At 48.3% G+C, this 25393-nt stretch overlaps 1 protein-coding gene across 1 annotated transcript in view; it reads left to right on the forward strand.

Annotated features, from left to right (window-relative positions):
* ADAM19 (ADAM metallopeptidase domain 19) overlaps positions 1–25393 on the forward strand; it is a 74807-nt gene that overhangs the window by 38154 nt on the left and 11260 nt on the right. The window contains exons 6-15 of the mRNA XM_036425026.2: positions 6560–6752; positions 7362–7427; positions 11829–11900; positions 15443–15609; positions 17417–17501; positions 18254–18393; positions 20248–20425; positions 23022–23111; positions 23816–24011; positions 25219–25327. Coding sequence (XP_036280919.1) covers positions 6560–6752; positions 7362–7427; positions 11829–11900; positions 15443–15609; positions 17417–17501; positions 18254–18393; positions 20248–20425; positions 23022–23111; positions 23816–24011; positions 25219–25327 — 1296 coding nt within the window. The remainder of the gene's footprint in view (positions 1–6559; positions 6753–7361; positions 7428–11828; positions 11901–15442; positions 15610–17416; positions 17502–18253; positions 18394–20247; positions 20426–23021; positions 23112–23815; positions 24012–25218; positions 25328–25393) is intronic.

Genomic DNA, 25393 nt, shown 5'->3' on the forward strand with positions numbered 1-25393 from the left:
TGGTACTGCAGGCAGAACTGGGAAGATATGCACATGACTGCCTCTTATGACACAGTAGGTCTTTCCACTGTGTACCCTTATTCTCTGTCAGCTGATTCATTTAATAATTGTTCCTTTCATTCAGCATATTAATAGTGAGTGCTTGCTCTCTGCCCATGCCCTACTCAGATGGAGGAAAGACAGGCATTGAAAAGTACTTTTCTGGGCCCTCAGTTTCCTCACCTGCAAAATGGGCATCAGTGACAGGCATGGTAGAGAATGAGATGTGCTATGTTAACTGCACAAGCATATGCAATTATTGTCGTCTTACACCATTTTATAACGGTGAACTGATCAGATTTACCTAGGTTCACATGCAGATGCTAGGCTGTAGATCCCGTGTGTTTGTTTATATATCGGGCCATGTCTCCTCTGTAGGGCTTCACGGTGAGTCAGCCAGAGGGAATTAGGCAGGAAACAAGTTCTGGCTGGGCCATAACAGTGGCCTCCAGTCCCCCTACTCAAGTGTCTTGGTGAGCCAAGCCAACTGGCCTCCCGGTGGTGTTTACAGGCCCAGCCAAGGCCACCTGCAGTCTGCAAGTAAACAACCATCTTTCCCAAGAAGCAGGAAAGGGAGCATGCAGGTGTGACTTGCATCTCTCCGCCCCTTCCTCTGTCCCTTGGTCTGGAGCGGTGGGAAGTTGGCTTGGCCTCTTGTAAATCATTCCCGCAGCCGAGCTGACAGGGGGAAACCGGGTGAGCTGCCCATGTGTTTCTGTTTTGCATGCTTCCCTCTGGTGGGGCCCACCCGCCTTCCTTTCCCAGCCGTCTCACTGCACACCTTAAGCAACCAAGGGTGTCTGTGGACTCGGCTGATTTAAGAACTGGAGACTCGTGCCAGATGGCTCCATTCGGACTCGGGAAGGAGCAGCTGCGGCAGCTGCAGCCTTCAGACCCGTGTAACACTCAAGTCCCCCACCCCCACCCTGGCTCATAAAGCGATGTCGCAATGGAAAATCTTTTAGCAATTGAGCTTGTCCTGGAAACATGCTCCTGTGATTGGAGAGAAAGTAGGTAGGACTTATACCAAGTGGATTCTTCAGATACAGAGGAATTCAGCTGCGTTTCTAGATGGTTGCTAGGCCCCCACTTCCCTCCAAACCAGTTTTTTATCTACTTCAACTGAAGAAGTAATACATAGAAAAAAAATTCAGATAGTACAAGAGTGTACAATGAAAGGTGGGTCTCTCACCCTGAATTTACAGAATCTTCCCTTTTAATAGGTGGGCATTGTTATCAGTGTCCTGTGTGTCCCGTTAGAAATATTCCTTGCAAGAAAAAAACATAGGTATGTAATGAAGTGATTTTGTCATCTTATTTGGGCCTCTGACCCCTTTGAGAACTGAGTGGAAGCTATGGATACTTATAAACAATACCAGTAAAAAGATGTGCTACAGCATTTTGTTAGGGATGTCGGGTGTCCATACCCATCAAGTCTGCCTCCAATGAAGAACTCATCCTCTGAATGTCTATAGGACTTCTCATCTGCATAGATGCATGGCAGACTAACACAGAGTAGATATGTAAGGAGCAAGGATTATTTGTGAAGAAGTCTAGGCAGCACTGGGTGGAAATGTTCTTGGTTGAACCTGTGGGTTGTGGGAGACACTGTGTGTGTGTGTGAGTGTGTGTGTCCCTAGCCCACTGTCTGTCAGCAGGAGAGATATTGATTGCAGTAAAAATATTTTTAAAAATCTGATTGGTCAACTTATTTTTAAAGAAACTGCTTATTAAGAATTGTCATTACATAATTAGTGTGTCAAGCATTCAAATAATATAGAAGTGTAAAATGAAAACAGTGAAAGTTCTCTGGGCTTTGTCCTCTCACCTGATAAAGGAGGGTAGACCGGAAGTTCTGCTCTGCAGATCGAGTGGGCAGATGTCAGGGAGGTGGCACCGGACAGGAGGTGGCCCATAAACACACAACCAGTCCATGCCTGCCTGTCTCTGCCAATAAGTGGCAAAGCCCACCCTCCTCTGAATACCTGGTCTTTCTTATGCAGAATGGATGACAAGTGCTACCTCTGAGTCAGGCGCGGGGTAAGCCCTCATAGGAAGTACTACCATTAAACTGTGACCTGTGTAGACTGGTATCAGACAATTCCTAGTTCAAAACCTGACAGTTTGCTTCAGTTCCCCAGCCTCAAATTTTCTCACCTCTAAAATGGGAACAATAGTGACATCATTGGGTGATGGGTGCAACCTCCTTGAGAGCAGGGTCATTTTTTCCCATCGTGCTGCATTCCCCAGTACCTGGAATAGTTCCTGACGATTGTAGGTTCTCAATACACATGCTTCGAATGGCTCTGTACCTTCCCTGATGTGTAATATATGCTATTATTTTTAATGTTACTTTGAATGTAAACATTGCTATTATCACAGCAACCTTGGGAGACGGGCAGCGTGGCTGAGTGACTTATCACACAGCTAGGAGACAGCAGTGCCAGGGTTGGAATCCAGATGTGCCTCACCCCAGGCCATGCTCTTCACATGTGCCACCCTTGGGGGAGCACATCACCTGTCTGCCTCTTTCCTCCCTTCTATGCCACCTTCTAAGCTCCTCCTAACTCCTTCTCACTTGTATGCAAATTGGGGTTAAGGAAGAGCAAGGAAGTGTAACAAGGTGATTACCTCCTAGGGCCCCTGTAGGATATAGGGAGGCAGGGTGTGTCCCCCTGGGTTTAGCTCTGAATGGACAGATTCCCAGGAAGCAGTCTTGTTTAGTTCCTTGAACCATGCTAGTGGACCAGCCCTGCAGTCACTCAGGGGTCAAACCCTAATGGGCTGCTGTCAGCCTGCCCTGCCCTGCCCTGCCCTGCCAGGGTTCTTCTGTGCAGTTTCATTTGTATCAAGCTCTTAACAATGAGGGATAGGATGGAGAGCGGAATGGAGAATAGCTTGTGCCCCCCTCCCATGCCCCTGGTGAAACTTGGCCATGCTTATATTTAGCAAATTAGATCAACCGAGGCTGCTAGAAGGATAAACAGTTGGTGAGTGTTCACAGGAGGGCAGCCAGCAGGACCTGAGGGTGGTGATGGGGGAGGGCTCCAGGAACCAGATTCTTAGAAATCTCCCACTGTCAAAGCTGGTGGTTGCTATGAGGTGCTGGGACTTGTGCCAGGCCTCTCCCCCGACCCCAGGCAGTCTGGGAGGATTGCAACTGTGACATGGGGTGAGTCACTAGGGGCCACAACCGGTGGGGGGGGGGGGCCCGAGGAGGACAAGGGGAGGGCCACAGAGTCCTGTTGTTGAGAGGACTTCCAGTGTCCTTCTGAGCCTGTGTTTCTCAAACGGTCATCTGCCCTCTCCCTGAAACAGAATTGTAGGGGCTTTGTGCGAGCTGGCCCCCTGCTGCAGGTCCGAGTGTGGCTGTGCAAAGAATGGCTGTGTAACTTAAGTGCCAATCCAAGATTCCTACATTTGTATTTATAATGCACTCTGTAGAATGTTCTAGGATAGAGCTCTGCGAGATCTGATCCTAGCAGACTTTGACCCATAGGTTTGGAATTCACTGATGGAGACAGCGTAAAGGTTAAGGGCATGTTGTCAAGAATCTACCAGACCTTAACTCTTTGGCCCCAATCTCACGAGAGCTTGTTAGTTAATCTCTCTTTGAGCTCAGTCTCCTCGTCTGTAAAATGGGACCTCGTAGTGTTGATGAAATAAGAAAGATGGTGTCTTACTTCAGCTAGGCTGGTTGGGTAATGGCCCCTCAGAGGGGGTGCTGGTGCCCGACATTTGTAGCCATCTGTAACTTGGGGATACCTTTCCGATCCACTGTACAGTGCTATTGTGACAGAAGCAAGTGAGGTCATGGTTAAGGTCGTGGGACCTGGCACCTGACTGCTTAGGTCCTTGCTACCTGTGTAAGTTTGAGTTGGTTATTTAACCTCGCTGAGTCTTAGTTTTCTCATTTGCATAACGGGGATGATGTTTGCAAGGATCATGGAAGCTGGTGTGAAGAGTAAAATGCTCAGTGTAAAGAGTAAAATAAGTGCCTGGTCCTTAGCAAAGGCTCATTCATTTATAACCACAGTGATTATTAATATTCACCGTGCACTAAACTTTGGCATCGTGTCTGTCCACTTGGCCCAGAGGCCTATTCAAGTGATGCTCCGTCAGCTACTCTGGAACTTGCCCCAATCCCTACCTGGAACTTTCCATTCACTGGGTGTTGTCTCCACAGCCCAGCCTGGCCTACACAATAGCATTAGCTGGTCTGTGGACCAGCCCTCTGTGTTTGCAAAGTTCATCGCTATCGGGAGAAACTGAGGTGACGGGAAGGGCCTTGGTCAGCCGAGATGAGAGATCCTTTGGGAACAGGATGCCCGTAGCAGCTCTGCCCTGTGCCCTTTCCTGTCTGGATTTGGGAGCGGCTGTGACCCTTGCTCTTTGCCCCATTTCCACCCCTAGCTGTCCAGGGAGCACCTTGGGTGTCCCACCAACAGGCAGCGGCAGGATAGTTCTAGGATTGCTGTGTCAGCCTGGGTGAGGCCGCCTGGAAGCCGCCAGGCTCTGCACCGGAATGAGGTCAGGCAGGGATGGTTCCAGGAAGGGCTGCTGCTGGTCAATCTGGCGTGTGTCTCCTGAGAGCATCCCAGGCTCTCCCTAAAGGGCAGGACCTGGGTGGGGGTCCTGAGGAGCTCGGGTGGGGCTGGAAGTCAACACAGCTGACAAGAGTAGAGCGGTCCTTTGAATTTGGAGTGGCAAGGAGATAATTTAACTGAGTTTTCTGGGTGATGAGAGCCTGCGGTTTTGGAGTACATGAAATGCTGTGGAGCCCCTGGAGCTCAATGCTGGGCTTCTTCCTCCCCCTTTGTAGTCACGTCACTGCATCAAGGATGGCAAATGGGCTTCTCCTCACCCTTTCATTGATTAAATTCTTTTAATCCTCACCCGAGGATATGTTTTCATTGATTTCAGAGAGACAGGGAGGGGGAGGGAGAGAGAGAAACATCATTGGTTGCTGCCCCTACATACCCCGACTAAGGATGGAACCCGAAACCTGGGTATGTGCCTTGACTTGGAATTGAACCCGTGACCTTTTGGTGTGTGGGATGATGCTCCAGTCACACTGGCCAGGGTTACTCACCCTTCCACTGATTATTTGCAATAGTGATCAATAATAAGTTGTAGCACTCTTTTCTCACCTCACTGATGCAACCCTTCATCAGTGTTGATGATGAAACCTTCTTGCTATCTCTGTTTGTACTAAGTGATTTACTACCATGTCCAGACCCCAGGCTCTGTGATTGCAGGCACTTTGTTTTGTTCGCTATACCATCTTCAGCAACAACAGGATGCCTGGCCGATAGCAGGGGTTTGGGAAATATTTGTGGAATGAATGTCTGTCCTCTAGTGGGCTTTGAATTACTCGAGGACAGCGATTATGTCTAGATTATATCTGGTACAGAGTAAGGGCTCAGTGAGTAAATATAATGAACCAAATATATCTTTATTCTGCGTTCAAAGCTAGTGTCTAGAATCAAGAGAAGGAGTAGTCGCACATGCTTGGTTGTGGATGTCACTTTACCAAAGAGCTGGCTTGCTGACATGGGGAAGTTGGGGCTAGGAGGAATGCCATTTGGTGATGCCTTCAACTCTGGTTTCCAAGGACAAAGATACTTGTCATCCCATTTAATCATCCCAAGAGTCCCGTGAGTTAGTAAATTACCATTTGCATTTATGCCTGGAAAAACTGAGGTTCAGAATTATTTAAGAGAGGCTGTTGAAGAGCATTGACACTTTCACGTTGAAGCTAAGGCCAGGACTTAGGTCTCCTCACCTCCAGGCCAGTGTTCTTCCTCTGGTCAGCGTACCATCTTTTTCTGTGTCTGTAAAGTTTTGACCTGTGACTTACCATATGCCATGTTTGGGTTTGGGAAGCTTTTTGGAATCCTGGTCCTACCACATTTGTAACTATTAACTGTGCCTGTACCAGCCTTTTTAGAACCTTTGAGCTTCTCTGTGATAAGCTGTAGTACCTGAAAGTGTATACCACATATACACACGTGCACGATTCTCTGGAGAGCTTTTCGCCAAAGGGTGTGTGACTCCATAATAAGGTTAAAAACCAATGATTAGCCCTGGCCCTTGTGCATAGTGGCTAGAGCATTGGCCCATGCACTGAAGAGTCTTGGGTTCCATTCCCAGTCAAGGGCATGTACCTGGGTTGCAGGTTTGATGGGCAGGACACTGTGGGAGGCAACCAATCAATGTGTCTCTCTAACATTTCTCTCTCACATCTCTCTCTCTCTCTCTCTCTCTCTCTCTCTCTCTCTCTCGCTCGCTCTCGCTCTCGCTCTCGCTCTCGCTCTCTCTCCCTTTCCATCCTTCCCTCCCCTTTTACTTTCTCTAACAATCAGTGGAAAAAATACCCTCAGGTGAGGACTAACAAACAAAAAGAACCAGTGATCACAACGAACTGTGCCATTTTGCATGTGGGGAAACTGAGTCCTGAGCAGGGGACTTTTCCAGGGTCTCAATCTTTAACCAGAGATTCTATTTATCCTATTGACAGAGGCCTAATTGTGGTGAACAGTAACCTCAGCTACATCATCGAGCCCCTCCCCGACGGTGGGAGCCATCACCTTATTTACAGATCTGAACATCTCAAGCTGCCCCCCGGGAACTGTGGGTTCGAGCACTCTGGAAACACCAGCAGGGACTGGGGCTTTCAGTTTACAAACCAGATCAAGAAACGACCTCACCGGGTGAGTTCTCAGTGCGGGAGTCACCTCGGGATGGGCTTGTCCCCTCTGAGGACCCTTACTTTGGATCCAGGGATTATTCTGAAGTAAAGGGAGATGGGTAAAAGGAACAAATAGCTTTTTCTTTCATTCCAAATTGTTGAGTGTGGGTTACCCTTGTATTTGATAGAATAGTGCTTTGGGGGAAAACACTACTATGTCTAAAATACTCTTCAGATGCTAATTTCAGAAACTTCAAAATGTGAGGTGGAAAGAACGCATACTTCCCGTTTTTGAATAGCCTCTTAACCTTATGCCCAAAGTGTTTGTTTACTTACACCCACAATAGAGGTATGTGTTTTAAATGGTTTGGGGGAACTTGATGTCAGCATGTCCCCCACATGGTGTGTTGGCCTCTGATCTTCCTGGACTAGGCAGCTGGGACTAGAGGACAGCACCCAGTGTCCCAGCGCAGCTGCTTGGTGGTACCCAACAAGGCAGGCGGAGGGGGTGGTGATCAAGGCTGGAGCTTGCCCACGTGCCCACATAGAAAATCAAACTAGCACCACTGCTTTGAAATGAGGCCAAGTCACCATTTCTCCAGGCTCTGATCCGCTTGTATCTCCTTCTTAGATGAAAAGGGAAGACTTGAACTACATGAAGTACGTGGAGCTCTACATCGTGGCTGATGCTGCGGAGGTAAGGGGGAGGCGGTGGCTTTTAGCAGAACTGCTCTCTTAATAGCTTCCATCCCACATTTCCAACTGCTCTGGGGGAACGCTGAGGCACTCATCTTCCTCCCATTCATCATAGGATTTTGACCTTAACTCTGAGCAAGGGCTCTTTTGGCTGTTTTAAACATGGTTGGAAGAGAAAAACAAGGAAAGTCTTCTAGTCCTGATACATTACTCAGATTTTTTTAAAAATCAGTGCAATTGCATTGGCGGGATTACCATTTCTTAGCCTGGGTCTGAAGACTTCTAGATTTCGGTGTTTGGTCTTGGGGAATCTGAATTCTCTATAGAAATTTAAAAAACTATTTTTTTTTTTTGCACAGATAATAGGTGTATTCTGAGTCATCTGACTTAATGCAATTTCTTGCCCATGTATGGGTCCATTTTTATACTCAGGTCGGCACTAAATGAAAACCCGAAGCTGTGGTTTCCAAAATGTGGTCCCTGGATCAGTAGTATCGGTAGCACCTGGAACTTGTGAAAATGCCAGTTCCTGGGCTGTACCCCAGAACTACTGAACCTGAGCTGTGGGGCTGGGGTCCAGCAATCTTAAGTTTTGACAAGCCCTCTGGGTGGTTCTGACACACAAGCAAGTTGGAGAACTGCTGACGCAAAGGAATAGCTGTTTGGCCTTCATTTCCATATGCCTCAAATTAGACAGGCTCCCGCAGGCCTTGGCTTCTAAGATTGGGTGAACACTCATCTCTCTCTTTCATTTCATTTATTCATCCGTGATTTCTCGATTCTCTCTTATGTGCCAAGCTCAGTACTCACAGAACTTGGCCCCAAGAAATACCGACAGACCTGCCCCCTAGTCACAGAGCTGACAACCGTAGCAGGGAACTGCATACTGGTTCCCAGTGTGGTAACTGCTAGGATGGTCCTTACAGAGGATTAGAAATGCAGACAATGAGGGAGCCACACGGTGGCTTTGGAGACTGGCAGAGCTTCTCCAAGGTGGTGAAGTTGAAGGTGACACCGGAAGAATGGGTTCAGGCCCCAGAGCCCACATTTGATTTGCCTAAATTAGCCATGTTTTACCCCCAATTCTCATGTTATGTAACGACTCGACCACAAAGCTAAGCACATCTAGGCATGGACAACATGAGCAGCTGAGCACTCATGGGGCTCTACACTCGCTGCATGCTCGCCTGGGCGCCCTGAGGCCAAGGCTTACCCAAGCTCCAGTGCGTCTCATACCCCATCCACGAGGTTTGGTTACCAGCTCCCCAGAGGGCCTCCTCCCAAGGCCGCTCTACCTGGTCCCCAGTCTCGAAGCTCGGGTCTGAAGGCCTGCCTTCGTGGGTCATTGGCAGGAGGAGGTGGCCTTGAGCTGCCCTAAAGGACAGGATGTTAGCTGGGCAGAGAGGTGGCGGCGAAGGGCACCCCAGGCCTGGGGAACATCGTGTTCTGCTTTGAGAAGAGTTTTGCTTTTTAACTGATGTTGGTATTGGTTTTCAGCAGCCTCTTTCCCCCCTTTTGTTTTCCTTTCTGAAGACTGGTATGTGTGTGTGTGTGTGTGTGTGTGTGTGTGTGTGTGTGTGTGTAGGCTAGGGAGCAGGGTGGGGTCAGGATCCAAAGCTGATGCAAAGGCCAAGGCCCCAGGGTCTTGGGAGGCGGAACCCTCACTGGCCCCTAGCGGGAGGGTTGCTGGAAGAGCTGAGCTCTTCTGACTCCAGGCCGTGTTTTCATTTTAACTTCGCATCTCAGATCATCCAATGCAGTTGTTCATGAACCAGTTTTTTTTCAGCCACGGAATCCTTTGTTCAGAGGAAAGCTCCTGGGACCCCGGAGTTAAGCACACAGAAACACAGCCTCTCTGTTGTAAAGGTGGGGGGCCCTCCCCTTCAGCCCTGTACTCTCCCCACTGGAATCTTGGGGCAGGGTTTTAAAACCCACTGCATGTGAGTCTCTGCAAATCAGAGAAGCAGGGCAGAGAAGGGATTGGGCATCTTTAGTCTCTTGACCTCCAAGGTCGCAGAAAACGCCCACAAGGAAAACTGGCCGCTCAGGATGCCTTCAGGACTAAGGAGTCGCCTGGTCCACCATCCTTTTTCAGAGGGGCTGTCTTCAGCGGCAGCCAGGCGTTCCTGACAGACAGGCAGGCGAGCTCATGCTGCCTGGGGATGGGAACTGGCTTATTTCTCAGGTCCTGGGCTTTGAATGAGTCATGGGGATCGGGGAGGGGATATACAATAGGCCAGGCTTGTTCTCAGGCTCACAAATCCCTCCCCCACTCCCTCTTCCAGCGGCCTCTTGGCCTCGGCCTCTGCAGGCAGAAATGTATTCCTGACAATTAATCTGAAAGGATGGGAAGGCAGCGAGGGGGAGGGCAGCCTTATCTGTGATTTATAACCTGGTGCTTAGACAGGCCAAGCTCCTCCTCTGGGCTGCACCGGGAGCAGAGACAGATAGTGCTGCTGCTGCTGAGGGTGAGGGAGAGGGAAAGGGAGAAGGAGAGAGAGAGAAAGAGGGAGAGGGAGAGGGAGAGGGAGTATTGTCAGCAGTAAAACTGGCCAAGCAGCTGCTCACTGCCTGGGTCTAGGTGGGGCCACCTGGGTGGGTCTCAGCTTATTTCCTCAGGCAAAATGGGGAATCCAGGAGCGGGAAGAGCAAGAGGGGGTGTTGTGGAAGGGGGCAGGACAGCTGTAAGAGCAGGAATGCCAAGAACTTGCACATCAAATACAGCCCACACGTTTTTGTAGGCAGAGTTTTACTTCCATGCCATGGCTGAGCTATGGCCGAGTTGAATAGATGCAACAGAGACAATATGGCTGCAGAGCCTGAAATATTTACAATCTGCCCATTTAGGAAAAGGTTTGCTGGCTCTGCTTGAGATTCTTCTGGATGACATGGTGCATTCCTTCAATGGACAGTTGCTTAAAGATAGGAGCAGTATATTAGAAAGGCAATAAAACATGACTCTGATTTTATAACAAAAATTCACTATATCCTGCCACACTTTTTACACAGTGAGACCAATTTAGAAATGGGATGGCTGTATAATGAGAAACTCCAGGATTCACACCTTGTAAAGTCTAAGTCATAATGCCTGATACTGACTTGAACTCTTAGAAAACACTAGCGAAAGTGGGATGAGTGACAGTTCGGATGAGTGACAGTTCCAAGGAAGCCCAGGAATGTCATCAGGAAACGCTGGTTTTCTCCCTCATGGCAGAGACACACCATCACAACCAATATCCCTGAGAGTTTTATCTGGATGGTCTTTATTTCCTGTTTGGTTATCCTTGCTGAAGGAGGTGGAGGAAGGGCGTGGAGGTTTGGCATGGAAGTGGCATAGATAGTTGTGTGCCCAAGGTAAATGACATAGGTACCCGGATTCTGTGTAACACTGATAGCAGACAGGAAATGCCCATCACTGGCAAATGTAGGTCAGTTGTGGCAGATTTTATCTTTACACGGGATGCTTCCCTTCATCATTGCAGCTGAAAGAGGGCAATCCTTTTAAAGCTGGAAGGATAAATGTGAGGCTGCATCATGAAATGTCTTCTTCCTGGTACCCATGGCGGACATTTCCAATTGGGCCCAGCACTCTTTCCTGCAGAGCCCCAGGCAGTCTCAGAGTTCTTCTCACCGTAGAAGGCACTGCCAGTCCGTCTGAGCGGCGTGCCAGACAAACCTGGGTCTTAGGATCCTCGATGCCAGCACCCGCTCTGTATCACTCCTGTGGCCTTCTGCGGCCATGATCTCTGTCCATGTTTTCTCAGTCCATTTCAGTAATATGCCCCATCAGTACAGAACTTGCCATTACAGTTGTTTCTGGCCCTCTCTCTGTTGCAACTGAAGCTCCTCTGGGCTAGGACCAGGATCTCACACCGAGTGCCAAGCCCAGTGCCTTGTGTAGAGCAGGCGGTCAGCAACAATTTGACCACTGCTGACAGATCACATGAAAGGAGCCCTGCAGAAACCCCTGGGATGGTGGCTTTATGTTGGATGATGCCCGGGGCAGGGGTCAGATCGGTCCCCCTTCTAAGACCCAGTGGGTTTGTGGGAGGCCTTCTCATTCGGAGGACAGGAGAACAAGGTTGACTTTAAGGGCTGGAGAAATAGAATTCAATTCACTGTATAATCATGGCACGCCTACTCCGTGCTGGGCATTGATGGGTGGGGATACCAGGATGGATGTGATCCAGCTCTGCTCTCCCTCAGATGACACTGTGTGTGTGTGTATGCATGTGTGTGTGTATGCATGTGTGTGTGTGTGTGGTGAGGAGACAGCTATGTAAAAATGACTGCTTACAGAAGATGGGAGAAAGTAAAAACTAATCCAGAGACAAGTAATGGGCATGGGAGGGGTTTTGAGAGAGTCCCCAGTGTCTTACCTAGTTCTGTTTGTCCCATTTAGTTTACCAAGAATGGACGAGACCTGGAAGCCACCAAAAACAAGCTCATTGAGATCGCCAATTATGTTGATAAGGTGAGACCAGGTGTGTACTTTGTGGGAACGGTGCCAGCACTCAGAGGACAGGAGCTCACACGGCCCCTGAGCTCCCTCGTGTGTGATGGACTGGCCGGCCTAGCCAGCTTCTGAGAGGGAACGGCAATGCCTCAGAGGCGCAGGTGAACTCGCGAAGCTCAACTATGTGACCTGAGCCAAGTGACTCATCCTCTTTGGCTTGAAGTTTTGTTTTGTTTTGAATTTATAAAATAGAGGGGTTGGCCTAAATCAATGGTTTTAGATCATTTTTCTTTTTGTGGTGGCTTCCTTTTTTTGTGGTTGTTTAAATATATATACTTTTTATTGATTTCAGAGAGGGGGAGATAGAAACATCAATGATGACAGAGAATCATTGATTGGCTGCCTCCTGTACGCCCCCTACTGGGGATCGAGCCTGCAACCTGGGCATGTGCCCTGACCGGGAATGGACCTTTGACCTCCTGGTTCATAGGTTGGCACTCAGCCACTGAGCCACACCAGCCAGACAGGTGACATCTTTTTTAAAATGAAATCTTGTGTCACTGTCTAAGCATTATAAGCCCTGGCATTGTTTGCTTATTTTGTTTTTGTAACGCACGTGCCTGGCTTAAGCTTTGGGTGCCCAGGCCTTCATTACCTAGAGGCATCCTCTTCGAAGCGGGCTTTCCCGGCCTCTACAGGATGGGGGAGAACCAGGCCCCCTCCCTCCACTGAGGCTCTTCCGTCTTAGAGACTGTGGTTGATTTTAGTAAGAGGCCATTTGGGTACTTGTGTGTTTTTCTCTCACCCCAATAAAAACTGAACCCAGGCCCTTCCTCTCTCTTCTCCCCTCACCTCCTCCACCCCCACTCGCCACCTCTCAGGTGTGCTGTGTGATTTCCAGATATTGTGAGTAATAAGCCTGTATCTGTTCAGTTTTCTGGTGGTTATTGCTAAAGGGAGTCTTGCCATCATAGTAAGAATCACAAGGGTGGTTCAGCTCTCTAACGCTGGTTATTAATAGGCTGAGACCAGTTCAAAACCATCCAGTATAAAAGTCAGATAAACGGGCTGCTCCAGACTGAAGCAGGGTTAGGACTAGAACTCTGCCCTCTCATCTATTCTCTCCATCCCTGCAGTGGCTCCCAGGAGACCAAGGACGTGAGCTCGGTTTAAGAATGCTTTAAGGTTCTTTAAGGCTTTAAGGTTCTTTCCAGGCACAGAGCTCAGGAGCTCTCCGACCGAGGAGAGAATTGAGCTAGGTCAGCAAGGGGAAAGGACAGAATGTTAAACGAGGAGTGGCTTGTTTCAGGAACAATCTGTGTAGGCTGTGTCTGTGAACGGTTCTAAAGTGATTTCCTGTTTCAGAGAGACCATGCCCATGGCTGACTTTCCCAGGGCAGGCCCTTCAAGCATGCTCTTAGGGAATGCCCAAATTCTCGACTTTTATTAGAACAAGCTGGTCTGGGACATGGTCTTTCAAATATTTTTTTTAAATATTTGTTATAGTGCAAAACATAGTAGAACAGGTAATCTAGCCTCTTCATAGGCCAGCAGCCGTTTTAAAATGTAGGTTCTAACATGTTTGGGGTCACAGGTCTCTTTGAGACTCTGACAACATTGTACAAGTTCAGGCTGCTCACAGAACTCCTGCAGCTTTAACTCTGGGCTGGCTAGGGAGTCATGGGTCCCAGATCCAAAGGAGAAATCATTTTTTTCCTAAACACTAGAATATAAAGGAGAGAACTTAAACATTTTCTAGACATTTAACAAGCAGATTTGGTAGTATTCTGATGTCATCAGGTAGTCAAGTCTATGCCAAAAATAGCTCTGAAAATTCCAGAAAGCCCGTGGTCAGTGACTGGTGAAAGTCAAACACTGGCATTTCCTGGAAGGAAGGGTTCCAGGAGCGCAGTCCAGTCTCTCTAGCTCTCCACTCGCTCAACAATAAACATCTAAATGGTCCTCCAAACACTAACATCTGGGAAAACAAGAAAAGCCTGATTCCCTGTGGGGTATACAGGAGGCCGGCTCTGTTATCACCCACATGACATCTATTGTTCTGCAGACACGGCAGGTGGCAGGCTTGGCTAGGTCTCCCCTTTGTGACCTGCCCGGCTGGGTTTCCCCTTTGTGACCTGTCCGGCTGGCCTGGGTGAGGGGACCGGCCAAGGGTGCTGAAGAAAGGCGGAAGGAGAGAGAGCCCTCAGAGCGTGGTCCCTTCTGTGGAGCAGTCTCAGTTCTGTCCTCAACATTCCTGGCCAGAAGGCTAGTCCGCTTCTCTGAGGCTGCTGACCCAGCTACTTGAACTGAACTGTTGTTGAACTAAAACCTGGAATGAACCGCGCTAATTTGCTGAATCATGAACCCAATCCAGAATGCTTTCCTTTAGCTGAGAAAAAGCCAAGTTTAAGTCCTTAAAAAGCTCCCTTAGTGGAAGCAAGTTCAAATTGGAATTCAAACCTTTTATTTGCTGTAATGGTTGGCCTGGCCCAAAACAGGAAAATCAAAATTTCCGTTGAGATCAACGGATGTTTTGCTGAATCTGGAGCCCGTCTTATACCACAGCGTCTTGGAGGCAGTGGATGGTGTGGTTGTAAAACCGCCCACGCTTAAGCAGTGTGGGGCCATGCAGGGCCTCTGAGATCTGATCATTTTGGCTCGAATCCTGGCTCCACCATTTTTCTGCTGAGACTTGGGACATGGAAGGTTTTAACTCCAAGCCTCAGTACATAGTGCATAGAAAGTGCTCTAGTTGCTGTTTTTAGCTGGGGCAGTACCTATCCAAAGTCATCCAGTGATTTTGTTTTTTAAAATATATTTTTATTTACTAGAGAGAGAGAGAGAGAGAGAGAGAGAGAGAGAGAGAGACATCAATGATGAGAGAGAATCATTGATTGGCTGCCTCCTGCCCAACCCACACTGGGGATCGAGTCTGCAACCTGGGCATGTGCCCTGACCAGGAATCGAATCCTGACCTCCTGTGTCATAGGCCAATGCTCAACCACTGAGCCTCGCCAGTCGGGAAAATCATTCAGTTTTGGATTAAATGGTATCTTCTTGCTCATGTGACCTAGATTTACATGCAACTTTTTTTTTTTTTTTGTAAGTCACTGCCTCAGCAGTCTCTTGGGCATGCCAGTCAAAGAACTGCTTATACCCACACCTTCCAATAGTCATCTTGTTTTATTTATACATGACATAAAAGATACAGTATATCATAAAGGTTAGGTAGAGCTGTAGCTTTAAGGTCCCAAGAGTCAGGTCTCATGTACAGAATTTCCAAATCTTTGGGTTGGATGGAACCCTGACAATTATCTGGGACCTTTGCAGTCTAATGCTTGTAGCCTTGACAAAAGCTGGACCCCTCCAGTGATGGGGCAGGAAACTTCTGAGAGTAAGCATGTCTACTTATAAACACATGTACTTCCTAAACAAGTGGAGGCATCTGACCATGCAATGTCCATCCGATGGCCTGCTGTTTAGCCACCTAAGATGTTTCAGCTCCTCCCTAGCACTGGCGGATGAAGGTGATGCTGTAGCTTTTCTCTTTCACCCAACAGTTTTACCGGCCCTACAACATCCGGATTGCTCTCGTGGGCTTGGAAGTGTGGACTCATGGGGATCAGTGTGAAATTTCGACAAACCCATACACCACCCTCTGGTCATTTCTTCGTTGGAGACGCAAGCTGGTCTTTCGGAAGAAGCACGACAATGCACAGTTAATCACGTACGCCGCCTTTCCCCACGGGCATTGCTTTTGCCTTGGCCGCAGGGCCCCTGCTCGCAGTGCTGTGCTGGCTGCACCTTCGTTTCCTGGTGCTGAGTGTCGGTCGCCCTGGGCCACCTTGACTCACGGCCTCAGGGAGTCGGGTATTTCTCAGACATGTGCTCATTATCCAGCACACACTGGAAAAGACTTAAAAAGAGTCATAACAGTCCCAAGAAGTATATACAGCCTAGATGAGAAAATTAGACCTGATGCTTAAATACCTTTCTGAATCAACAATCATCTAATCCTTTTTTTACTCGTTTTAAAAGGCCTGGTATGTCTCATTGGTTTTAAAATATAGCACTCCAGTGTCCTTGCTAATTGTCACTTCAGTTTTGTCTTCCTTTTTAAGCCACAAGTTATTTAGAAATTATTAGACGTTATTTGGAAGTTTTCCACAAAAAGTTTATTTAAAAAAATTTTTTTTAATTTAAAAAATAATAAAGACCCAGGAAATAGCTGTATCAAAAGCCTGGCCAATGAGTACAGTCTGGTTACCAAGACTTTTGGCCTGAATCTAGGTTTCCAGGTGGATTTCCTCAGAGCCATTGTCTAAGTTTATAAAATAACCAGTGGGATCTTGTGTACATTGGTACGTATTTTGTGTATTCCTTTGCATCTTGTTTCTCTGAAGAAGAGTCTGCCTGGACTTCAACGAACATTTCTTTTTAAATGTATTTTTATTGATTTCAGAGAGGAAGGGAGAGGGATAGAGAAATAGAAACATCAATAATGAGAATCATTGATCGGCTTCCTCCTGCACGCCCCCTACTGGAGATTGAGCCCACAACCCTGGCATGTGCCCTGCCTGAGAATTGAACCGTAACCTCCGGCTCATAGTTCAACGCTCAACCACTGAGCCACTCTGTCCAGGCTCATCAAACAGTTATTAAGCATCCACTATGTTTCAGAATCTATGCTAGCTTCTGGTGACCCCAATGAGATAGTCTCAGCTCTCAAAGATAACTGGGTGTAGATAAGAAGACAGCATGGAGATAGAGAAGTACCACACACCGAATTTTTTTTATAGATCCTTTAAACAAATTACATTCTGTGGCATGCATGAAAACACTGGGTTTTAGTTATTCCTTGGCCCCTGCCCTGGGGGAGGGATGGATTAAACTGGGGGACTGGAGCGTGGCTGTTGGCAGATTAGGATCACAATTGTGAAACAGAGGCAGAAACAGGTCATTCTCACACTCTGCTGCACTTCGAGAGGCTTCCGATGGGACACATCTGTTTCCTTGGCCTCCGGGCGATGTGGCAATGAAGCATCAGCCCTCTGGCAGCTGTTTACCCCATATCGCCCACCCCTCCTTCCCCCCGTTTCTCCCCCATCTGTCCCAGGCACATACCCCAGAGCCAGGATGTGGCATGCGACCCCAGCAGCTGGAGGAGGTGGGCATGATTCACTTCAGCATCAGCACCTGTGCCATTCTTCCCTCACCTCACCCCTCCCTGTGACCTTTTCCTGTGCAGCAGGGATGGGATGCAACTTTGCAAACCCTGCCCATTTCCTTCCAGGGAACGGGGCTGTAGGCATATGTGAGACAAAGGGACCTTTCACTCTCTCTTTATGTGCTTTTTAGAGCGGTGAGAGGGTAGGTAGGAGGAAATGAAAGGCGTGCCAGCTGGCCTGGAAAACCTTGGGAATGATCTGGGAGTGTCAGAGGGGCCAGGGGACACCATGACGGCCACCTGCATGGGCACATTGAAACAGCCCACTCGGTCCCCTCCCTAGTCACCCTCTCCTTCCCTTCTGCAGGGGCGTGCGTTTCCAGGGCGTCACCATCGGCCTGGCCCCCCTCAACGTCATGTGTTCTGTGTACCAGTCTGGGGGAGTGAACATGGTGAGTATCAGCTGATACATCGTGTCTCAGAAGGCAGAAGACCACCTCAGGACAGGAGGTCATCTGGTCAAAAACAATTAGTGGGGGGCATGCTGGGGTTCAGTTAATCAGTGATTTTCTCATCATTGGTATTTCTGTCTCTCCCTCTTCCTTCCTCTCTGAAATCAAGAAAAATATATTTAAAAAAAAAAACCACAGCCCCTCCCCAAACCCACAATTTCATGTGTAGTATTGCAGAAAAAAGAAAAGTTTTGAGAATTTGTTTAAGAGGAAGTCAGTCAGTGATCAGAGATGGAGATACCAGGGGTGGATTTTCATGGGGTGTAGCTTATCCCCAATTTTCAAGCCCAGGAAAACCCAGAAACCGTCACATTAATACATCGCTAGGTCCTTCATATATTCCAGACCAGGGGAGTAGTAAGACAACGGATGGAGGTTTTTTTAGTTCTAGGTTTTAAGTTATGTATATCATTATGAAACAAGAGCCTGTCTCAAAGTCATGGTTAGGAACTTCTTGCCTCCTTTAGGAATTCTCTCTTACTTATTAAATGACTTTGTTCATTTCTGACCCGTGAAGTGGTTATCACGGAGCCTGCTAGCATCTACCTGTCCATCCCCGATCCAGCCCTTAGGATTGGCAGTGAAACCATAGTTAAGGGCACAGGTTTCTATCAAGCTGCTGGGCGTGGCCAAAGGAAGGCAGGTTTGGGGTCGGGGGCTATCTTCCTGACCTGCACTCTCTCCCTGAGCAGGACCACTCTGAGAATTCCATTGGCGTGGCTGCCACCATGGCCCATGAGATGGGCCACAACTTCGGCATGACCCACGATCTGAAAGGCTGTTGCCACGCCAGCGCGGCTGATGGGGGGTGCATCATGGCAGCCGCCACCGGGTGAGTCACGTAGGAAGGGGAGAGCGGGGCAGAGGGCAGAAGCACAGGGAGGCCAGTGCAACCCTGTGCTCCTCCCAGCTGGCCCCAGGGAGCCTCTGTTAGCCCTTGGAGAGAAATGCAGTTTTGACAACTAAGAAATGGGGAGAGGACAAAGGGAACAAACGCATGCAAGGAGCACCAGGTGACTAGCAGGAGGTTTGCTGTCCTAGGTCTTCAGCTGCCAAATTCGCCCGATGACCTGTGTCCCTTTTCTTTTCAGGAATTTTTTATGAGGATCCATTTTAATAACAATCCCAATTCTTAGTCCCTCCATCCCACAGGGGTTCGGTGAGTGCTCTCACTTCCCAGGCTTGGTTGTCAGGGCTGATGTAGGCTCCAGAACAAGGGAAAGAAAGAGGAGCATCTGTAGAGCCCACAGGGGATTTGCAGGCCATGTTTCCCCAGAACAAGGGCAAGGCAACCCCATCTCCCTGTAGCTGTGAGGGCTTTTAAGCCCAGAGCCTTTAAAAGGGAATTCCGGTGTTTACTCAGAGGCTGATAGTGCCTGGACTCGCTCAGCAGAGAGCATTGGGCTCTCCCAGGACCTGGCTCACCCTTTGGAAGCCTGTGTTCCTCCCACCCCAAACCGTTAGGACCTGCTTATGCTTCTTAGAGAAATGGTGTCAGTGTCTCCAGGAGCAAATTGGAGCCCCAGGGACCAGTGCTGTTTCCATTTATTCTCTTCCCACCCCTTCCCCGCTGTGACACACAGAGGAGGGCGTTGCCATGCAGGATGCAAGTTCATGGGCCATGCCCACAACCCATCAGCTCCTGGTTAAGTCCTCCTCTTTCTTCCCCAATCTAAAGAGCCTATTAGTAGACAAGCAGCTGAGAGTTCTATTCATTACCGCTGCAGTTTGTTTTTAAACTAGTTATCAATTTCAGTAGTTTAACAAATTCCATGTGACGGATCTGATAACTGAGGAAAACCCTCCTAGCGGTGTCGAACTCAATCAGAGAAGGGGCCAAAATCTAAAATCCAGCCTAAATCGCGGGCCGAATGGTTTACTGAACAGTCATAAACTGTCATTGTGATGGAAACGCAGCGGAGTGCAGTGATGACAGTGCGGTGCGGGCCACATTGCAAGGCCTGGCGGGACGGATTTGGCCCGCGGGCCTTGTGTTTGACACATGTGGTCTAACCTGTAGTTGGCTTAGAGAATTGGGATCAGGATGACTTCTTTTATAGGCCTAAATGGTAATACTGACCTGCTACCAGGGAATGGATGACTTTTAATGCTTTTTCCCCACAGTGGGCCCAAGCCCTTTCATACCCTTGTGATAAAGAGCGTGCCTTTGCCAGTTGGCTGGTTGAATTTGGAGCACTCCCTGTATCCTTAGTACAGAGAGCAGATCACTGGCCCAACAACAACAAAAAAAACACCATGATCTTGGCTCTTTATTGGCCCGGTTCTCTGTCCTGAAAAAATCTTGATCTAATACCAGCTTCACAAAACGTTTGGGTTGGCTGATATTTTATTCAGCTCTAAGGCTCTGGAGACTTGTTGTAACACTCACATCCCTTTATTTATTGCAACCCCTTCATGCAAAGGGCAGGAATTGCTGCTTCTGATTCTCAGATACTTCCTCTGGGCAGAAGGACAGGAAAAACATGATGGGGTGGTTACTATTTCTTCATTCTTAGAAAGAATTGTACGTTAATATTATGTCGCTGAAGTTCTAAAAGGGCAAAAGGTATGTGCATGGGACTAGTGGGGGTTTGAGTCCATCAGCCCGATGGGCAGAAGGATTGACCGCTGTTCCGGCTGCTTGGTGTGCAGACTCGCAACTAACTCCAACCTCATTCTCTTCTAGGCATCCTTTCCCCAAAGTGTTCAATGGATGCAACAGGAGGGAGCTGGAAAGATATTTGCAGTCAGGTGGTGGGATGTGTCTCTCGAACATGCCAGACATCAAGATGCTGTACGGAGGCCGGAGATGCGGAAATGGGTACCTGGAAGAAGGGGAAGAGTGTGACTGTGGGGAGGAAGAGGTAAGGTGTCATGGCAGCACAGGCAGGAGAGAGAGAATTTGCGTTTGTTTCAAATCTCAAGGTCAAAGAGAAAGCAATTGGAAATTTTTTAATTCTTGCATATTTCCTATGACATCATCACAAATAAGACGTGGAGGGCCAGCTTTCACTGTGGACCACCTCTGCAGACTCCCTGTTGAGCGTGGCACTGCTGATGTCCAAGTTCGGGTGGAGTTCTTCCTAAGAGTGTCTGATCTAACCACAAACCACAGTCCACACCAGTGCAGCCACAGGTGCCCTTCTTGGCCTTCCAGCTGCACCAAATTTATTCTGGGGGGCATGCAGCTGGACATCTGAACTTGACCCTGGGCCTTTGGAGGATGCTGAAAGTAATAAACTGGCCTGCATAGCCTGGAGATGAGATGGTGGAAAGGGGAAGTGGTCATGTCTGAAAGGGCTGCCAGGAGGAAGAAGGAGCAAGCTGTTTTGATCTTCAAAATGAGTGGCAGGCATACAGCATAGCTGTGTCACTTTAGCGGATGCATATGGACCTGTAAAATGCAGAACTGTGTAGTTTCATCTCTATTTTTTGAAATATGGAAATATATACATTAACAAATGAAAACAATTTGGGGGGAAATATGAGAAACAGCTATGGTGGGTGAGATTTCAAGTCTGTGTATGTGGGAAAAGTATTTGATTTTATAACCTCTATAGCTTGATATCCACCCCCCCCCCCCACTGTCAGCATGTAAATATTATAATAAACTAGTGACCCAGTGCATGAATTTGTGCACAGTTGGGATCCAGCCCACCCAATTAGGCTGGCCAGGGGTAGGGGACACAGGAGGTTGGCTGTCTGGCCCTGCTCCCTGGTTGACTCCCCATTGAACTCCTGGTTGAGGGGGAAATTTGCAAATTAGCCTTTTATTATATAGGATAGGACAAGACCTAGTTAAGGCTCTGCCATGAGTTCAGCGCAGTCAGCTCAGATGCTTCAGAAAGGAGATGGGGTTGAGGAACACCCCCTAGGGGCTCAGCCTGTTGGCTTATATTTGGAGCAGCTGCTGATTCTACAGCTTTTTACTAAGTGGAGTGTTCTATGCTGGTGCGAGGGCTAGGATAAATACAGCAAAAATAGATGTGGTCCCTGTCCATATGGAGCATATAATACAGCGGGGGAAACATTTGACCAAATAGCTGCAAAGGCCTCTAAATACAATCTATGCTAAATGCACAGAGGGCCAATGACAAGATGCCATGAGTATTTGTAGGATGAGGGGAGCTGCCCTCCTGAGTGTGGGTGTGACCTCTGACCCATACCTGAAGGCTATGAGGAGTTAGTGAGGAGTACCAGGCAAGAAGACACACTGTGCCTAGTGTTGGGAAGAGATATGACATGGTAGAAGGGAGGGAATGGGTCTGCTCGGAGCCCAGGGTGGTGAGGGATGGATGGAAGAGAAGTGTTCTAATTCCCTCTCTTAGGGAGGATGGGTGGGCATCTATAGTCAGGCAGTGATGTCTCCAAAATGCTTGACCTGGACAAATATGGTTATTTTATGGTTAATAAGCATGCAGTGGGCCCCTGATAGACATGGCTTGAATTTTGCTCCAACAAGTGCCAGGTGTGTGTGCCTCGACTTGTTTTGGCCCCAGTTTCCCCATCTGTGAAATGGAAATGGTCTTGCCTCACAGGCTGTGTTGGTCCTATGCACGGAGACCCGCACATTGTCAAGAAATGTTTGTGGCCAGGCCTGTGACTGTAGTTGGAGTGTTATAAGGACACTCACAGCCACTGGCTATCTTGTCATCCTTTAAAATCTCTTGCTGTCAGCAAATGGGGAGAAGTAGTGCAGGAAGGAAGTGAGGAGAGCGTGGAAGCCCTAGAGACCTGTCCCGGAAAGGCCCGATCTGGCGAGGCCTGAGGAAGAGCAGCAGATGGTGAGAGAAGTCTGAGGAAGCAGGCCAGGAGCTGACGTAAACTGTGTGCAAGGTTGCTGCAGGATGCCCTGGCTCCTGAAGGCCTCTTTTTGTGGGATAGGTAGGCCCAGGGGTGGGGAGATGAGAGGGAGAGGAAGGGAGGGCAGTGTAGAAAAAGCACAGAAGACAGAGTCTAGGGGAATTTTATTGGGGATGAGAAAAAAAAATCACAGAATTTTTGGGGATGAGAGAAAAAAAAATCCATATAGTGGGATACTATTCTGAAAATCAGGTTTTGGAAGGATACATGATTATAAGGAGGTGTGTGCATATTACATTGTGTGAAAAAGCAGTATGGATACTTTGATTTTATAAACTTAGTGTATGTGTATAGGAAAATGCCTGGAAAAATATCCACACTCAAACTGTAGTTGTATCTAAGCTGATGATTGTGTGTGTGGGTAATATAAATATAAACAATGTATATTCCCCCACCCCTAGGATAAATATACATTACCTTAGCAATTAAGCTGTAAAGTGTTTTTTTTTATAAAGGCTTCCTATGGAGCCAGGCTCCGGGCATGGTGGCAGGGGTGGGGAGATGGGAGAGGCAGATGAAGGCCCTGACCCCACCCCGAGGCTGTCTCCCTGTCCCGCTGCCCCTGAGGCTCACCCCACTCCCTCTGCCTCCCCCCAGGAATGTGACAATCCCTGCTGCAATGCCTCCAATTGTACCCTGAAGGAAGGGGCGGAGTGTGCCCACGGCTCCTGCTGTCACCGCTGTAAGGTGAGTGGCCCTTTCCCTGACCTAACAGAACCGCTGTGGGGTGAGGGACAGGACACAGCCTCCTTCTGGGGGGAAAGAGGGTCTCAAAGTTTCAGTAACATGGAGCCTGGATGCCCTTGGACACATAATGAGCACATGTGAGTATACATGTAGGTGTTCGGGGGAAATGTGCATGTATATAATTTGGATGTATATGTGTGAATGGATCTGTATATTTGCATATGTGAGTTGTGTGTGTGTGTGTGTGTGTGTGTGTCCGTGTATATTAGTGGGCCTGGTTCCTTTGCCATTTATTCACCATGAGTCTTTGGACACATTGCTTAACCTCTTCGGCCTCAGGTTTCATCATCTGTAAAATAGGGATAAAATTATATTACATAAAACTGTCATGAAAATTAAATGAAGTCATAGTTGTACTGGACACCTAAGCGGGAGCGCCATAAAAGTAGCCGTTATTACTGAAGTGCTTAGTCAACTGTAAGCTGTTGCATACATATGACCCCTGCCCGACCTCCTCTGGAGAGGAAGTGAGTTACGTTTGTGAAAACACCTGGAAAACTCTAAGTCACTGCTCGCATTACAGTCTGAACCACTGAGGGCCTGTGAAATAACGGGAGCGGGAATTCTGTCCCAGAGCGATGCTCACGGCCCTCTCTGGGAGGCTGGAGGGAGACTGATGTTTTCCCCCCCTTTCCCTCACCCAGCTGGTGGCCCCTGGCACGCTGTGCCGCCCACAGGCCCGGCAGTGTGACCTGCCAGAGTTCTGCACGGGCAAGTCTCCCCACTGCCCCACCAACTTCTACCAGATGGACGGCACCTCCTGCGAGGGCGGCCAGGCCTACTGCTACAACGGCATGTGCCTCACCTACCAGGCCCAGTGTGAGCAGCTGTGGGGACCCGGTAAGTGAGCCGGGGTGAGCCCTCATCCCACCCACCTCTGTTGAGCGTGGCATCTTGGCTTCAACGCAGCATCTCTGGATGCTTGCCCTTGGGTCAGGATCGACTTTTAGGGAGAGGCAGTGGACTGTGTTCTTCCCAGTCCCTCGATGCTGTCAGTGCTCAGAGCAAGTAAATTGATAAGAATCATCCAAAAGACAAATGGGCAGAGGATGGAGACAGAACAGGAAGATGCTTACCTGCACTCATATGAAGTGAAGGCAAATGATAACTACTATAAGATAGGATTGTTCATGCATCAGATTGGCAGCAACTGAAGAGTTAATGTGATGTAGTAGTAATAATAATGGTACTCTCACGACCACAAGAGCAATGAAAATATAGTGATGTGGTGAGTGAGGGGACCACAGATCGTTACAGCCCCTACGGAGAGCAATTTGGAGATGTGGACATTTTAATGCACCAGTCATTGGGCCCATCCATTCTACTACTTAGGCATGTATCTTCTACTGTACTTGAACATGTATGTGAAGGTGCAGTTTACAGGGATACTTGTTGCAGCATTCTTATTTGTAGCAATAACAGCCTATGCATCCTTCATAGAGGCCAATTAAATTAATTCTGGTACATCCATCCTGTGGAACACGATGCAGCTGAATAAAGGGAGCAGCTCAGTGTCTACTGGCTAAAATCTTCTCCCACAGTGAATTGAGAGAACAGTGCAAGATGCAGAATAGTGAATACAACAGGCTGTATTAATTATCTCCAGAAGATACACAAGAGTTGTATCTAGAAGACACATAGTTCTCTGCAGAAGATGCATCATTAATTGTGATTCCTTACCCAGGGTGTAGGGAAGTAAGTATTGGAATGGCTAGTCCCAAGAAAATTCCAAAGACATGCTTTATCTCTTTAAACATTTGCACGTTTAAAAATGCCTAAAAGGACAAGGTTTCTTTACTAGAGAAAAGAGGGCTTAACATACAAACCCACAGCTGATACAAAACCCCAGTAAAGTACAAAGAGCTGATATGAAAGCTTTTGCTATGAGAAGAATGGAGTTAGCTGGTGGGGGTACAGGAAGGAAACATTATCTCCCCAAAAGCTTTCTTCACCTGACTCTTTACCAAGGACTGGCTTTGCCCATTGCCGGTTTCTGACGTCTCCTCATGTTGCCTAGGGTACTGACAAATGTTCCTTGCCCACTCAGGAGCCCGGCTTGCTCACGACCTCTGCTTCGAGAGAGTGAATGTGGCGGGGGACACCTATGGGAACTGTGGGAAGGACATGAATGGGAAACACAAGAAGTGCAGCATCAGGTAATGACCGCTGGGTGGACCCCGTGGGATGAGGGGGTAACAAAGCAGTTCCTTCTATGTCCTCCT

Source organism: Pipistrellus kuhlii, unplaced genomic scaffold (assembly GCF_014108245.1).
Source record: "Pipistrellus kuhlii isolate mPipKuh1 unplaced genomic scaffold, mPipKuh1.p scaffold_m20_p_8, whole genome shotgun sequence".
Classification (NCBI taxonomy): domain Eukaryota; kingdom Metazoa; phylum Chordata; class Mammalia; order Chiroptera; family Vespertilionidae; genus Pipistrellus; species Pipistrellus kuhlii.